Below are 12,905 nucleotides of genomic sequence, written 5' to 3'. Positions count from 1 at the left end.
TGAGGTCCTAAAATCCTAATCATTAAAGCTATCCACGTGAACTCCTTTGATGACGTTAACTATTTATACTAGGTTTGGTCGCCGAATCACTTGGAGTTTAGGTGAAGCCGTCTTCATAAGTTTCGACCAAAATACCTGGGTCAATCGTCATGTCGAAAGTAACCAATTCCTCATGGGTCATAAGGCCAAGGTTGCCACTAGGTAGCACGTTGACAAGTGAACTAAGCAACTTAACTGCCGGAAGCATTTCGATCACTTGTGTTGCCTCAAATGAACCAGCGGTGCTCGGACACTTAAGATTACTGACGTCGGACGATCGAATGAAGAGATTCCTGCAGACTGACGCAAAACACCCGAGGCGTGATGTACCTTAATCGAGTGAGCGAAGCAGGATGGTCATATCAAGTTGGAGGAATGTGATAATAGGCGAGCAAGCGTACATCCGGTGAGTCGTGACATGTCTGTCTGCTCTTGTCACCAGCGCGATTGTCCGTTACAATCATCCAGTCATTCACTGATTCCACAGGTTTAGCGGTTCATAGGTCAAAACACCAAATTTTGAGTAAAGCACAATCACTGACAGCCATGCGACTATGATTTATTTGATTTATTGTGAAGAAAAGAATAAAAGTGGATGGGAAGGGGACCAGTGCTAGCCCATCACAATCGTTCGAAATGCCCGCACTTCCAGACACTCCGGAAAGAAACTGACATCGATCGGCAATCATACCTTGCTGCGTCTACAACCATGCAAAGGGTGATCATGCAGATACCGTCCTGGAAGGCGATATTAACTAGGGTTTTGTATTCTGTATCATTTCTTCCGCCAGGTCAGAGGTTGACCACCTCTTTAGGTTACGATATGCGGCATAGCCGCATTGATGTACACGCGGTTGGGAGAGTACAGACGGCAGTCTGGATGTCGCGCAGCGAGGGGAAGTAGGTTTAACAAAAAGAGATTTTGCGGAAACCCACATGGGCCAGAAAACACGGGTGTCGTTACGACGAATCACCGTATGGTAAGAATACGATATCTGGAAACTTGGTGTCCTCATATCAAGCAACAGTGGCGTACGCATAAGGATTTAGGTTTTTTTTGGAGGCGTCCCTTTGTACAAAACGTGATCGGTGGACAAGCTGGCGAAAAGGAGGGAAAAATAGCTAATGCAGTATAAGGCAGTAATGGATTGTAGCAAAATCCCCGAAGTGCACAACACAGTAGACCAGACGAAGCCACTGAGCGTCAGTTAGACCAAAAACTCGATAGTGACTAAATAAAGTAATACTTAATGTTCGGCCAAAGATTCTACGGAGTGTGCGCAGATACGTAACTGTAGAATGACGAGTAAAGTATGTTTCATAATTTCGGCCTCCGGCTCCAGGTTGCTTTCTAAACTCCAAAACGCGTACGGCCTTCGTGGCGAGGCCATTGAGGGAGTGAGTACACTAGCTAAAAGATCAAATCAACGTAAACTACTGGAAGATTAGCCAACTTCTGGATGGCATACAACCAACACCCATCTACCACCTATCCGTACTCAAGATTTTGAATGGCGGATAATAGAGAACATTTACCATGCAATGAATTGTGTAACTTCGACACTCATTTGCATACCAGTGTGGTTTTCACAGGAGACTCACCCGAAACCCAGCTGAATCCCTCATGTGTTGTGTATACATACGATATATTGAATATCATACCAAATTGGTGCCTGGTTTAGTATATTCAGTTGAAGAAAAACATCATACACGAGATTCAGTTGGGCCTCCCGCAAAACTCACACTGGTATTCAAATGAGTGTAGTTCGCCTCTTTCCTATGATTTGGGTTCAAGTAGATCATAAGGTTGATGGGAACTAGAGGACTCAACTACCTGGATGAGCCACAAGAAGGGCTAAGCCGGTCGTGGAATGTCAAAGTCACTCCAGTTCGGTTTCGCTGATGAAAATCATTAGGTTAAAAATCTTGATGAAATCATCATCTTGGTGATAATGATGAAGGGAGGCTTGCAAGGCTAGTCCTGCGTCAAACAAATCATTGTCTAAAAACACGGTTATTTCACAAGCCATGAAGCGCCAAGTATGACCTAATACGGAATCCATCCGGAAAACAATCCATTGTTTGCTTCTGAGTGGCTTATTCATGACTAAGTTTCTTAGTGATGGTTTGTTATGTGCACAGAAACCGCCACTGCAAACGAACAGCACTAGTCCTTCATGGAAATGATGAGTGATATTGAACGTGGCAAATGATTTCGTTGATTCGGTCGCGTTCATTCACCCCACATATTTCCCGCTCTAACGTAGCTACAGCAACGACTTCATCAACCAAAAGACAACGAATATTCGGAATCACAAACAGTTGTTGAAGGGTTCTAAGAAGCCTCATGCTGTCTTGTTAATTGTACACGGTTAGACCGCTATTGGTCCAATCTTCAAAAACTGAGCAGTTCATTCAGTCCCCCGATCATCCCATCCGACTGTCGTATTTCCACACGGATGCTCCCACGTACACATCCGTGTTTGGTCAAGAAGAAAAATCGATATTCTGGATACGATTCTAACTGAAAATGAGGCGGCTCTTGGGCACATATTTAGATGAAACTTATCTAAAACGAGATATTCAGCTGATATCCACTTGAACCTCCCCTTACTACCAACTTAGTTGGCACAGGAGTGCATCTCGCGATTTGCACATGATTTAGTGTTCAACTGGGCAATAAGACTGGTATAAAGTGGGGAGAACTACACCTAACTAATGGGCCTAAGAAACCCGTAATAAGCCAATAGAAAAATTTAAAGAGTGTTGGGTAAAGATCTCCCAGCTAATGTTTCTGTAATCGGATGAGCGTATGCGATAAAACTTTAAATCATTTTCTAAATATTTTTATTATTATATTTTTCCACAATATGAAACGTCACTGTCCATCCAAGTGTGGTTGGAAAGCTCACGCTGATCACAACAGAGGGGCAGACGCCACAGTAAAATACGTCGAAGTGGAACACAAGGTTGGACAGCGTCTACTTGATGAGCCCCAAACAGGACGAAACAGGTCCTGAGTTTTCAGTAACCTTCTGATTACTATGTTACATCAACAAAATGTATTGGGCTACTGGATCGTCATACGAACTGAAACACGAGGTGGCCTAGTGAAGCAAATTCAGCTGAAGAAGGACATCGTTAAAACCAAATTGGTATGCAAATTATTGAATTTCTCTAAGTCCTGAGTCATTTCCGGAAGTTAAACAGTCATCCCATATTATTTATATCAGAAACCCATAGCTTTACTTCAGTTGCTAGGATATCACCACGTAAAATTATCTGCAGCTAGTTAGAAGTGGACCTATTCGGTTGTTTTCCCAACCAACCGTATCATTTGCCCACCTGACATAAGAGTGCATTGGCTTAGGTTACTCCCACTTCCAAAAATAGCACACCCCTATAATAACTCAGTTTCAGGCGCTTCCTATGATGTGCCTCGTTGAGGGGCTGCGGAAGATGGATTCCGGTCGTGACAAATCCATAAAACTTTGAAGAGGACAACTCAGAGCTTTGAAGAAAGGCTGCCGTAAGTGGCCACTATTAAAATAGGGTTTTCGCCTCAAGATATTACCAGAACAATTAAACCGTGTTACCTGCTTACATATATTACTTAAAAGATGGACGAGAGGTGTAGCTGCGTAGCCGAGCAAATTGGGCTACTTGGCTCAATCTCGTTCTCAGCTGACAGCACACCTTTGAGTGCGCTTATGCAGAAACCGCATAATCACACAAATCGACAGGAGCATTCTGCCATTCACAATTGAGTAGAAAAGCTCAAAGAGTCAAGATGAAGCCCTTGTCGTTGCAAGACAACAACAAAAAGGATGAGGTGAAATTCACTCCTACAAAAACCCGAGATGACCATATGTCCGGATAGCGACACTTGGCAGGTGGAATTACCGTTATTTGAATTAGAAGCCCAAACTTCTCTCTCGCGCTCTGATAAACAAATTGTGAAGTCAAATGGCATGTTCTCCACCGCATGGAGCGATAAATCGTGAAAAATATGTCCTGCGTTCTGGGGGTAAGCTGAGGAGAATTCCCAAACTTTCACCCAGTAGTTATTCACTGACAATAAAAAATAAACAAGAAAATCCAAAAAAAAAGAGATCGATAAACGTGCCCGGCATTCTTCAGTCCTTCAATGTGCCCAACTTCCCGTGTATGTATCGGAATGTATGGCGAAATACATCCGAGAATCTTCATACAAATGGTGATGGCGTTATCAGTACCATGTGTTTATCATACGAAATTAGCAGGTCATGAGCCACATAATGGATTTTCACGACATCCGCGACATCAACAAAAAAAGAGATCGATAAACGTGCCCGGCATTCTTCAGTCCTTCAATGTGCCCAACTTCCCGTGTATGTATCGGAATGTATGGCGAAATACATCCGAGAATCTTCATACAAATGGTGATGGCGTTATCAGTACCATGTGTTTATCATACGAAATTAGCAGGTCATGAGCCACATAATGGATTTTCACGACATCCGCGACATCAACGGGCGCCACATCCGCTTTCAGTTGTAAAATGAGTCGGTAAAGAATATTTCTAAACAAACATGAAGACCACACATTCGAAAACCCCTAAATCTTCACCAAGGATGCTCCAGAATGCACAATAATGAAGGTCAACAAGACCGGATCTCGCTACAAAAGGGTTACGATTAGCCAACTTGTACACGAAAACAGTTAAATCAGTTTATTGTTTGACAAAAGCAAACATTCTGCTTCGCTTCACTTAGATCCTATGCGTAGCCGGTGTGATCGAGAGATCTGTTGCTTCCTATGGCTTCTGTGCACAAAAGTAGTTAAAGTTCGCTCATGCAGGCTCAAGAAATTCACAAGTGCATCAAATCGAAAAGTGATGCGAAGAGACTGCTACATTGCACCGACCGCGACTTTCCTCTGCTTGTGGATCTAATTCGCCATCTGATCAGTATCCTCATGACGTCATGATTCCGGTCAAGGGTGGTCATTTTGCTAGACAAACGATCTCTCATCGATCGATCGCCTGCACGTCAGTCCGTCGTGAGAGTCGAATTAGAAGGGAAACGTCATCAGCCATCCATATCAGCGTTCTTGTGGGGTTGAGGTGGCATTCTTCTGTAGGCATATCAGGTACAGGGCCAATCAGCCGCATAATGCTCTTGGTCGCAGAATTTTTGCGAGTGGAACGAGACGTTTTGCGAAAAAATGCTGCATTTTGTTGCGTATGTGCTCAAACCAAAAATCATCCTAATCTACCTTCATATTTCTGCAGGTCACCAAATTTCATTGTCCACTGGAACAATCATACACTGACGGAAAAAGTCTGATGGAATACTTTCCTAGGATCACTGAGAACCCGGGATGCCAAGATGGGGCTCAAAAGTTTGGACTCGTATTCTGAACTCAATTGCCTGTCAATAAGAGAAACGTCGTAGCTTTCAATTCCATTGTGCGAATACTGAGCGCCGTCAGGTACACATCAACAGCTCACTTAGACATCCGAATCAAAATGACTAACTCCCACAAAGACTTAGCGAATGTCACAGATCAATTCTTTGCTTCTTTAGACCTGTGAAGGACTTGGCGAGCGAACATATAAATACTCAACCACGTGACGCGACAACAACGGCTTGAATGGCGGGTCATCGCGCCTAGAGTCCGTGAAGATCACATAGCCATTTACCGTCCCACCATCTGCTTACGAAGAGATCCTGTGTGATGGTGAGCAGGCACGCTAGATACAGAAACGGACATAGCAGCAGCAGTTGGCCGTGATCCGTGATCATAAGTGTAGACGTGGAATCCTTTCAGTACTGTTAGAATGTAGCAAAATCCTAACAGTACAAAAAGTCATAGGATTTCCTGTGGGATTCGGACACAATTGGATACAAAAGTAGATCATGGTAAAAAGTGCCGACATGGTTGTTCCAGTGCTGAGTGGCCTGCAAGCGACGGTTAAGAGGCGCTTACAAGTAATCCGTATAGCCCCTAAAGATAACTAAACGACAGACAAAATACACATCGGTATCGGAGAAAGAGGGGGTAGCACTGTCGATTGAAGTGAAGGCGGTGGCATGTGATCTGTTCGTGTTGCTGCTGAACTTCAACAATCGATCACTGACTAAAGGTTGAGAAAATGGTCACAACATCCACTCGTCCGTTTTTAAGCCTTCACAAGCACCAGGACATTTCTAAGCTGGAATGGATTATTCGACTAAGGATGAAGATAGACACACCCACAAATATGTCGGCTACCTTAGGCCAAAAGACGGGAGAAGTTGTAGGCAGCCTGACCCGAAGGGACCGTGTTACCCAAGTGTTGCTGAGTGAGTATTCTTTTTCAGAGCAGGAGTCTGGAATACATAGGACCTCAATGAGCGCAACCAGGGATTTAAATATTGGAGGGTCAAAATGTGGCATTTTTATGGCGTGAAATCTCCAAACATATTCACGCTCACACCGATAATGATATAAACATATAAATGGTGGTTGATTTTTTTGTCAAGTTAAACAATTTGGTTGTAACGAAAACACTCAGCCCAGGAAACAAACCCATGGTCGCCGAGATAGCATCAGCTAACAACAAGGACATTCTACTCACCTGGAGTGTCCTACAGAATGTGTAGGAGCAGCCATTTTGGAGGTACCACTAACAGAGAGGAAAGCATTCCAAAAACCTGAGAGTTTGGACATTGATGAAGAAGCGGAACGAGGGCGGGGACGCACACGAGATTTATTAGCCTCTCGTAAACGCCCAGCAGGTACCTCGACCGAAAGACGGTCAGTGCTATATGATACGTCTTTAATGGACAAGTTCTGGGCCGTTGGTGGGCCACCGAGATACATCAACGCCTGTCTAACTTCGGGTTCAGATGAAACGAGAGCGGGAGAAGTGTAAGGAAATTCGGATCTCTGGCTAGATAGTCGAAAGCGCATTGTATCTTGTGTCATAGCATTGGATGCGCCCACAAGTGGTCCGGGAGAATGAGATCGTCGAAAACGGGAATCTGGGCCAGTGGTCAAAATAGTACGATCGACGTCAATGGTTCTTTGCGCGAACACTGAAGAAACGGACTCCGCTTCGGATTGTATGGCCGTACGGGTAACATGTTTCCCCGTTGTAGTGGCTGGCATGCTACTGGTTGATTGGTGTCCCCGAGAACGAGCAATACGACGATAGCTTGCGGATCGAGGGCCAGTGGCGGCGGAAGTTGTTCCAGATTGAGGTCGTCCTAAAAGGATATCTATGAGGAAGAAATCGAGGGAAGGATAACGCGGGCTCATCGCACTACCGAATATATTGCGAGTTACAGCAACTAAGATAACAAAAGCGAACCGACAGTGGAACGTGGAGAAATCCGAAGCAGGTTACCAAACAGCTGGAGGTTGACCAAACCTTACTACATATTTCTTGGACCGCTGGTTACATTTCAAGTGAAGTAAAAAAACTAATAACCAGAATATAAATGAGAATACTTATCGAGATCAATTTGCTTGTGTCCGAAACGTTGCCGACAGGCAGCCACCGCTTTAACAAGTTCGCTGCTATCAGATATTTACTATTAGACACTCTCCTACTTCAAAATAAAGCATGGTAATCTCGCGAGTGCACAACAGCGTTCCGTATCAGCCGCAATCGGGGATGCGATCACGTCTACCCACCCACCACCACCCCAACTAGAGGCTAAACATTCTTTTCTGAAGTTTTTGCCTCATGCGAGGTGTTACTACGTTCCACCACTCATGAAAGCGTACCAGCTTGTGGGCTAATGTATACGTAGATGAGAGAAGTATCAACCACTATTTCTATTTCTGTATAACCGACTATCGAATGCAATGAACTTGTACCAGGTGACAGAAACATGCCTTGCGAGCAGATTTTGTGTGCTGTGAGAATAATCGTATTTATTCGTTTCCAGAGCGATTTGGTCGCAAACGCTTCATCTAATAGGGAGGTCAAATCATAGCACGTCGTGCGTCGTAAATTGATTCCAACCACCACGGTCATTTGCTGTTACTGGAGGTCAAAAGAGGAGATGGTCGGATGTCCCCGCAACAATGCGAATTGCAACACAATAACGCAAGCGAGGAAAAGTCGGATAGACAATTCGATTATTTAGCCCAACACTTATCCGGATCATCATACTTAATGGGAAAACCATGTAACATAGTAGCCACATGACCAATAAACGCACATACACAATAGCAGCGACTCTGGATTGTACAAATACCAAACTCACTACCACGGGGAGAGGCAAAGAGGATTATCCGTGCAAAAAAATTGAGTGAATCGCGCGGCATATGCTGAAGGGGAACAGTCATCGCCTACTTGCTTGGTTGCATATGTATGCTGTCATTCGTGCATGTGCGTTACTATCGCCCTAGACCGACTACGGAAATTTAGCCTATATGCTTTAGCTGCAAAAAGTGTACGTAGGCGACTAACGACTGATGCATGCCATGCTCTTGTGGCGAATTAAGCCGCTATGATGCTGTGCCCTTTCCGCGACAGATTCGTTGACCTGACTGTCACTGTCAAATCAACTCAACAACGGAACAAACTGGGATTTCTGCCACGCTTAGTTGGTACTGTTGGCCGCTCCATCGATCAAACACGCTGTCCTACCTTCGTGTGCCTCAAAAATCGAGCTCTAAAAATACAAGTTGTTTGGACTGACAAGGCTGTGAACCGGACACGACCAAAGGATACTTCAAATCCTGAACGAAAGACCAATCTCCTGGCTAATGGCTACATGCATTTAACTTGGTGAATGATGTGTTCGCTAGCGTGAGGATAGACAGCCATTCGTGAAACCAACTCATAACATCTATCTAGGCCATCTGCTAACTTATTTCTTTGACGAAATTCTGTTCTTGTTCCAGCAGGAACACAGCCAGTTTCTGTTCGGATGTCGTCTGGACGAGTTTCTTCGTCGACAAAATGGAGTCACTTAGTACCGTCTGGTTCACACATCGAACATTAATTTGGGCAGTACCCCAAATCATTCGATAAAATGCAAAATTAGTCAAGAAAAGGGACTATGAGCCTGGGGATACAACGCGAACTGAGGACTGCTGGAGTGTAACCACAGCTGCACATAATTTGAAAGGCTAGTCAGTTTACTCCCGCACAGCAGCAGATAATTGCATGCGTACGGTAGATTCAACTGTGATATGTCATGAATTGAGTCTCCCTTTCAATCTGTTTGGCAGCCTTGTTTAAAAAACTGCTACCTTAATTCGATCTTTTGCAACTTCCAGTGGAAAATCTATCAATTCATTCTCTTCTGTTTTTAGCTCACACTATCGACTCCCAGTTTTCCACATGTCAACAAGCTGTCCAAATTGCTCGAATGGTTTACGACGTGACCTATATCAACAACGGGAGTGATCAATGACTCAATCTGCAACCGGCGCATGAATCCCACTGGGGCCATTGTCCGGGATGTTTTACTATTGTTATCGTCAAGCCAGCATTTTTGAATGGCGAAACGTTATTTCAAAAAGCAAAAGCAAAAAGAACGGAAATGATAAGAACAGAGATGTATTATCCCGGGACTACCACAATTATCGTCTACTTATGAAAGGTGGAAGCAATGTATGGGGAAAGGATGTACAGGATATAGATAAAACATATGGAAAAGTTCTCATTGAGGGCGTCCCGTCAGTAATTTTCATTTGTGAGTGGTGTTCTGGCTATCAAGTTACCGTAGCCAACTTCATCTGGGAACACATGAATTTATCGAAATGACACTTTGCTCTACGGCGATATTCCTGTAAGGCGCCATACGCTCGTTAGAATGACCACAGCAAGAATCACGGGAGCAGCTGATCAGTGGATTCTTAGTAAGCAAATCACCCATTTCAGATGGAAATGCAGAGCAATAGATCCTGGGGGGAGGGGGGGGGGTTGTAACGTGGATTCCCAAATTTACGAAGCCCGACACATAATATGTTGAGTTCTCATGCGATTAAAGATGATGTATTGACGAGTTATGATGGTCGGAGCAGCGCAGGGATGGAGGTCTCTGATCGACAGACGTGATGTATGAGAGCTGTACTATGGAAAACAGTAGACGACAGTCATGTCAGCATCTCCCCAACGAACCACACAAACTAAGAAAGGTTCCATAATAAGGATCGAGCTTCGCTGAAACAGGGCTGATCAGCAGAATCAGATATTGGATATAGGACCTCCGCACCAAGTCCTCAGCCTTCCTTTTCCTTCCCATTCTCTACCGGGGCATCCTTGCTCTTCCTTGCTATATTGTATTCAAGCACTAGTAATTACTGTTGCTATATTGCTGTAAATGTCTAATGGTAGATTGGAATTATGTTCCTTGCAGGTAGAACATTCTGAACTAGTATTCACGGATGTTCTATGCATCATCCACGAAACGATCTGAGGATGGCCAGAGGGACTGAAGTTTGGAAACACAGGTCAACTTGCTTCCGAAGTCATGCATTCCACACACAGGAATCGTTGGTCAAGTCAAACGGGGAAGAAACAGGTAGCTGGAATTCTATCACGCTGAAAGTGAATCAGTGGACACATCGAGTTACAGCTTCATCAATCCCTATACAGTAAGTGCACATTTTGAGGTTATTTAAACCATTGTGACCGCAACTAATATCGAAAACTTCTCACTACCCCAAGCTAATTGTATGAAATATCTTAGTGGTATGGTCTGCTCTGACTTGACATGACGTAAGCACGCTGACAAGGTATTTTTCAAAAATTCGAAAACTGAGTTATGTGTCTTTCCAAAAGATTTCTAATTCAATTATCGAACTCGGACTGTAGGTCGTTTTGCACTGTTTGTCCGTGCTTTTTAGTTGAAAAAGGGTTTATTAGCAAGAGATGAACTAGATTTTTATTAGCGATCCTATGGCTTTTTGGTAGACACCTTTGTTGAGGGGCGAACGACGTCTGTACAAATCTTACTAAAACAATACCTGATGAAATTTCTCACCCATTATATTCAGATATGGTCAGCTGTCTTCTGAAACGCCCCTTGAGCAGCACCGGTGTGTAGCTATATGCAATAAAAAAACAAGATATAAAGCCTTGTAGTTCCGTACCCCACCCGCCTGATGACCTCAGAGCCATGCTTCAGAGTTGAACCCTTAGAACTAAGATGCGCATGAATCTTGCTCCATCGTAAAGCGTTTTCGTCCAGATAAGTTCCTCATGGTGCCTCCTCACATTTCTAGCTGCTTTCCAATTTATGCATAAACATAGTTCATATACACATGCTACCCTGTATCTCAGAAGGAAAAGGGTTGCCCGAAAATATGCCTGTGAAGATGAATGAGCAACATTCCATGTCTTGTCTTGTCTACAGTGGGTCCGCTGGTTACTGCGTACCTTTTGTGATCAAAAGTACCATTCTGACTTAGCTCAGCTTGTGTTTGTCTTTGTTATCAGTGTACTTGTTACCATGTTACTAGCCGGTGATGGATGCATGCTTCAAAGAAGCGAGCCACCCAACGAAATGAATTCGTCGCGGGGGATTATCACAGAGAAACAGTTCGTAGGCGGCTGCATGCAGGAGAGATGAACAAAAACAGTGGCCAGACAAATTCAGAGGATAGGATGATTTTGTTTAGAATATATTCTCCCGCTAGCTGGGTGCAACAGGTTAAAAGCGATGGCAGCAGCACACATTAGGGGAGAATCAATAACACAAAGTGGTTCATGTGTGCCTAGCGACCTTCAAGCGCAGGATGAAACCGACAGCACCTACACACATGCACAGGTAGATGCGTCGATGCACAGCACCGGACAGCTAGTCCCGACCAAATGGTGTGCCAGTGCCAGCAACTAGGGTAAATCAATGTGGGAATACCCGGCCGAGAACCATGTGGGCAATTGTTGATGTAGCCTCATCATCATCATCATCGTCACATGCGATTTGCGGGTGTTCAACAACAGTACCACACAAGCTCCGCCAGTGATTTTCCTGCTTGTCTGATAGAGCAAAACGGTGTCAACGTCAAAGGTAAATGCGTAGACACTAGCGTGAGAATTAAGGAAAAAAGCAAACGTATGAAAACCAAACTTTGGATGCGTTTCTCTTTCATTTGGAAGCCTAACGAATGAAGGATAGATGAACTGTGCTCTTACGTCATCAACAAATAGTCCTTCTGTTAGTGGAAAAAAATTCGAAATCATATGCCAAGAGAGTCCCAGCTGGAAAACTGTTCCAGAAAATGGTCCAATTAATGTTATTAATAGCACACGTATCGGAACAGACGTTAGGACGAGAATGGACACGTCGATCGGTCCACACACTCATTACTGAGTCTATCCGGCGTCGAAAAAGTCAGAACTTTGAAGTTCTGTCCCGATAGTAGTTTCAGTAAAAACGGTAAAAATTCTACCAGGAAAGTTGACTGACTGTATGATAGTGAAGCGTCAATGTCAACACTGAGGTGGTTCTTCCTGACTAATGATGATGGCGCAGACATGGCTGTGGGAGCTGGTTTTTCACGACATAAAATTGAACTCTTCGGAAAGTCGACTGAACTGGTAAACAATTTTGTCTAACTGAGCAATTGTATCGGTCCCAGTGGTCTTGCCAGAGATGATATTTTCATCCAGAATGGGAAGGTCAGAGAAGCTTTCATAGACCTGAATCACCTGTGGCGTAATCGTGACACCGGCTTATCTGTCAGAGGTGGAGTTTACAGTGCTGCAGTGTCATCCACATTGTTATACGCGTCAGAAACCTGGCCGCTGTGCCCTCAGGACGTCAAAAACTCACTGTTTGGTCACCAATGTCTTCGGTGCATTGCCCAGATTAGTAGTGCTGAATAATGTCAAAAGCTTTCTGGAAGAAACAAGCCGCCCAAATTAGATGAAC

General features: G+C 44.1%; 1 protein-coding gene across 1 annotated transcript in view; it reads right to left on the bottom strand.

The window, feature by feature from the left end:
- The window catches only part of T265_08916 (hypothetical protein), a gene marked incomplete at both ends in the record, with an annotated part of 71,141 nt that overhangs the window by 42,358 nt on the left and 15,878 nt on the right, over positions 1-12,905 (bottom strand). Inside the window, one exon of the mRNA XM_009174847.1 lies at positions 6,641-7,283. Coding sequence (XP_009173111.1) covers positions 6,641-7,283 — 643 coding nt within the window. The remainder of the gene's footprint in view (positions 1-6,640; positions 7,284-12,905) is intronic.

The sequence above is a fragment of the Opisthorchis viverrini genome (genome assembly GCF_000715545.1).
Source record: "Opisthorchis viverrini unplaced genomic scaffold opera_v5_247, whole genome shotgun sequence".
Lineage (NCBI taxonomy): Eukaryota > Metazoa > Platyhelminthes > Trematoda > Opisthorchiida > Opisthorchiidae > Opisthorchis > Opisthorchis viverrini.
The sequence above is the reverse complement of the archived record's forward strand: the minus strand, read 5'-3'. Positions and strand labels throughout refer to the sequence as shown.